This window comes from Cebus imitator, unplaced genomic scaffold (assembly GCF_001604975.1).
Source record: "Cebus imitator isolate Cc_AM_T3 unplaced genomic scaffold, Cebus_imitator-1.0 Scaffold12, whole genome shotgun sequence".
NCBI lineage: Eukaryota > Metazoa > Chordata > Mammalia > Primates > Cebidae > Cebus > Cebus imitator.
In genome coordinates, this window is record NW_016107327.1 from 10,965,533 (window position 1) to 10,969,815 (window position 4,283).

Consider the following 4,283-nt stretch of genomic DNA (forward strand, 5'->3'; position numbering starts at 1 on the left):
AAAAAAAAAAAAAAGAAGCACTGCTCTAGCGGTAGCAGAGGAGCTTTACAGATGGAATGTTGGTCTATAAACAACCACATGATGCAAGCACTTGCTCTCCTGTGACTCCTGCAAAACTTTCTATCTTCAATAAGCAGCTGAATCTTAGCCAGGCATGGTGGCTCATGCCTGTAATCCCACCACTTTAGGATGCTGAGGCAGGTGGATCACCTGAGGTTGGGAGTTCAAGACCAGCATGACCAACATGGAGAAACCCCGTCTCTACTAAATGTAAAAATTAGCCGGGTATGGTGGCACATGCCTGTAATCCCAGCTACTCAGGAGGCTGAGGCAGGAGAATCACTTGAACCTGAGAGGTGGAGGTTGCGGTGAGCTGAGATTGTGCCATTGCACTCCAGTCTGGGCAACAAGAGAGAAACTCCGTCTCAAAAACAAACACAAACAAACAAAAAGAAATACTTAAAAAAATATTTTAGGAGACCGGGTCTTACTCTGTTGCCCAGGCTGGAGTGCAGTGGTGCAATCATGGCGCACTGTAGCCTTGAACTGCTGGGCTCAAGTGATCCTCCTTCATCAGCCTCCCAAATAGTTAGGACTACAGGTGTGAGCCTCCATGCCTAGCTACTGTTTTTTAATTTTTTCCTGTAGACACAAGGTTTCTGTTACCTAGGCTGTTCTCAAACTCCTGGCTTTAAGCCATTCTCCTGCCTCAGCCTCCCAAAGCACTGGGATTACAAGCATGAACCACCATACTTGGCCAGGAACTATAGGCAAACTATTATTCTAGGTTTTAGAATGTGTGTGTGTGTGTGTGTGTGTGTGTGTGTGTGTATGATCCCAAATTATTATTATTATTATTTGAGACAGAGTCTCACTCTGTCACCCAGGCTGGAGTGCAATGGTGTGATCTCAGTTCACTGCAATCTCTGCCTCCCAGGTTCAAGTGATTCTCCTTCCCCTGCCTCCCAAGTAGCTGGGATTACAGGTGCATGCCACCACGCCTGGTAATTTTTTGTATTTTTAGTAGAGCCAGAATTTCACCATGTTGGTCTTGAACTCCTGACCTCAGGTGATATTCCTGACTTGGCCTCCCAAAGAGCTGGGATTACAGGCATGAGCCACCACACCTGGTAGGGCTTATAATTTATAATTTAGGCCGGGTGTGGTGGCTCAAGCCTGTAATCCCAGCACTTTGGGAGGCCGAGGCGGGTGGATCACGAGGTCAAGAGATCGAGACCATCCTGGTCAACATGGTGAAACCCCGTCTCTACTAAAACTACAAAAAATTAGCTGGGCATGGTGGCGCGTGCCTGTAATCCCAGCTACTCAGGAGGCTGAGGCAGGAGAATTGCCTGAACCCAGGAGGTGGAGGTTGCGGTGAGCCGAGATCGCGCCATTGCACTCCAGCCTGGGTAACATGAGTGAAACTCTGTCTCAAAAAAAAAAAAATTTATAATTTAGTAGTGAGACAAGAGAAAAACATAGGAATATTAAAACTATAGGTTCTCTAAGAAAGTGTAGTGATATTTGTTGATTTTTGTTTTATTATTTGTTGGCAGTCCTTGGTAGACAGAATAACATTTCTACAGATTTGTCCATGTCTTAATCTCCTGACTCTATGAATATGTTTGTTGTCTTCTAAAAGGGACTGGCTGTGATTAAGGATCTTAAAATGAAAATAGTATCTGAAATTATCCAGTTGGGGCTAATGTAATCACGAGGGACTTTTTTTTTTTTTTTTCCAGTTAGTAAGGAGATAACTTTATTTATATAGGGATAGATAGTTGCTCTGATGTTGGTTTGAGAACTTCAACTCCAAGAGCAGGTTCTCTTTTAATTCAAGGCCAAGCTTGTAAATTAAGCTACCTTAAAGAAGAAAGAAGCGTTGCAGAAAACGGAAGGGAATGGGAAAAAATAAACACATGGTGGCTAATGCCTGTGATCCCAGCACTTTGGAACGCCAAGGCACGCCGGAGGATCCCTTGAGGCCAGGAGTTCAAGACAAGATAGGCACATAGCAAGACCCCTTAACTACTTAAAAGAATTAACTGGACATGGTGATGCACATCTGTAGTCCCAGCTACTTAGGAGGCTGAGGTGGGAAAATCACTTGAGCCCAGGAGTTGGAGGCTGCAGTGATCTATGATCACGCCACTGCACTCCAGCCTGGGTAACAGAGCAAGACCCTGTCTCAGAAAAATTAAAAAGTGAGCAGCAGTGCAAATATCATTGGGAATTTCTTAGCCAAAACCAACTTTGGCAGTTTGGTTAGAGGAAAAAGTCTCTCTCTGATTGTTTCACTTTTATCCCTAAATAGGTTTCATTTATCCTTGGTATCTGTGTTTTAAAACAAAAAAACCCCACAATCTTGGACTTATGTCAATTTAGTAATCATTTTGGGGGTGCTTTGTCTCAGGGCTAATTTTAGGACAAGTTCTCTTTTCAGAAAGAGAAACACTGTGTATGACTAGTATCCCTTTTGCATATAATCACTTTGTGGGATGGTAGATAGTTCTAGGTTAGGAGTTCCCAAGCTCTAGTCTACTTTGAACACTCTTCAGACTTTAGTAGGAAGTTAGCCTTTTTCTAGGAACAAAGTGGGTGCCCAGGAACAAATTCAGGTATGTTTGGTCAAGATAGGCCTGCTCAAATCAATGCAAATGGCAACTAAAAGGGACAGCCAAGGTTGTCACATAGTGATCAAGATGCACCGTCTACCAGTTACATAGATAGAAAAGTTCACTTTCATGCAGTTGGTTCAGTCCTTTGGGGTTAAAGGCAGATAAACAGTGTCTTCCTTACTGAACAGGCCTGTTAAGTGATACCTTGGAAGCTGACTTTTGCTTTCCTTTTATTTCAGTTAGCATCAGAAACTCACTGTTATAGATCTTTGGGCTCTAGAATTCATTGGGCTAGATCTTTCCCAATTCTGTCTTCAGAAGAGTGTATTATTAAGAAATGCTTAAGCGTCCATTTTTTTTAGGTGACTGAGAAAAGCAGGAACATTAGTGTTCACAGTAAGAAAATACTGTCATTGTGATTCCACGCGTTCAGAGTACCCCTTTTCCAGAATGAGTTACTCAGCTGTGTGGGAATGGCTCTTGTTCATCCAGCTTTGGCAAAGGGATATTACCTGGAGGGGTCACAAAGTACTCCTCTACGACATGATGGGAGCTTTGTAGTAATTCATCAGCACAGTTGCCTTCTACTACATTGCTGGATCTCGGGTATAGACATCTGTCCTCCAGGACCGACTCTATGGGCTCCACCCCGTCGGTGTCCACGGCGCGTAGGTGGTCGGCGACGGCGATAGCTTTCTCCAGCCGCGCTGCTGCCTCCCGGCTGCCGAAGTCCACAAGTGCTAGACGCTCCAGGTGCTTGATCGCCTCGGCCGTGATGCGGCCACTGCCCTGAGGATCTGTCTTGGAGGTGAAGCTCCAGGGCCAGCCCAGCGGGGCCTGAAGTCCCAGCCACAACGCCCGCGCCCACATTTCTTCCTTCCTTGGCCCCCGTAGTGCCCACAAGGGACTTTCTAAAAGGAAGGAAGAGGTCAGTCAGAGAAGGTGTTATGGCAACTCAAGCAGGGGTTGGAGTGATGCTGTGGCTGAAGTAGAGCCAGGAGCCTAGGAATGCGGACAGCATCTAGGATCTGGGAAGGGGAAGGAATAGATTCACCCTCAGCGACCGATCGCTGTAATCCTAGCACTTTGGGAGGCTGAGGCAGGCGGATCACTTGAGGTCAGGAGTTCAAGACCAGTCTGGCCAACGTGGCAAAACCCCATCCTACTAAAAATACAATAATTAGCCAGGCGCGATGATGTGTGCCTGTAATCTCAGCTACGTGGGAGGCTGAGGCACGAGAATCGCTCGAACCCAAAAAGTGGAGGTTTCAGTGAGCTGAGATGGCACCATTGCACTCCAGCTTGGGTGACAAAGTGAGACTCCACCTGAGAAAAAAAAAAATCACCCTCAGAGCCTCTAGGAGGAATGCAGTCCTGCCAACACCTTAATGTTAAGACCATTCTCAGACTTCTGACCACTCAGACTGTAAGATAATAAACTTATGTTGCTTTAAGCCACGAGGTTTGTGATAATTCATTATGGCAGTCATGGGAAACAGCCATAATAAAACATAAAATCATTTGATAGGAAGTGGTGATTGTATGAGAAGGCTTTCAGTTTATGTGAAAAAGTTAGCATTAAATGGAGACTTTAAAGTTGGACAGGATTTCTAATGGCCAGGTGAGGAGGGAGGGTGCATTCTAAGGAATCAATTGTAGGTA

General features: G+C 45.2%; 1 protein-coding gene across 1 annotated transcript; it reads right to left on the minus strand.

Annotated features, from left to right (window-relative positions):
* Positions 1-2,884: 2,884 nt before the first annotated feature.
* Positions 2,885-3,500, minus strand: LOC108282915 (glutamyl-tRNA(Gln) amidotransferase subunit C, mitochondrial-like). The gene is made up of 2 exons (XM_037728150.1): positions 3,059-3,500; positions 2,885-3,020 (listed from the first exon to the last, which is right to left on the minus strand). Exon 1 carries the CDS (start codon positions 3,489-3,491, stop codon positions 3,081-3,083), a length of 411 nt encoding a protein of 136 aa, XP_037584078.1. The 5' UTR covers positions 3,492-3,500; the 3' UTR covers positions 2,885-3,020; positions 3,059-3,080.
* Positions 3,501-4,283: the final 783 nt, after the last annotated feature.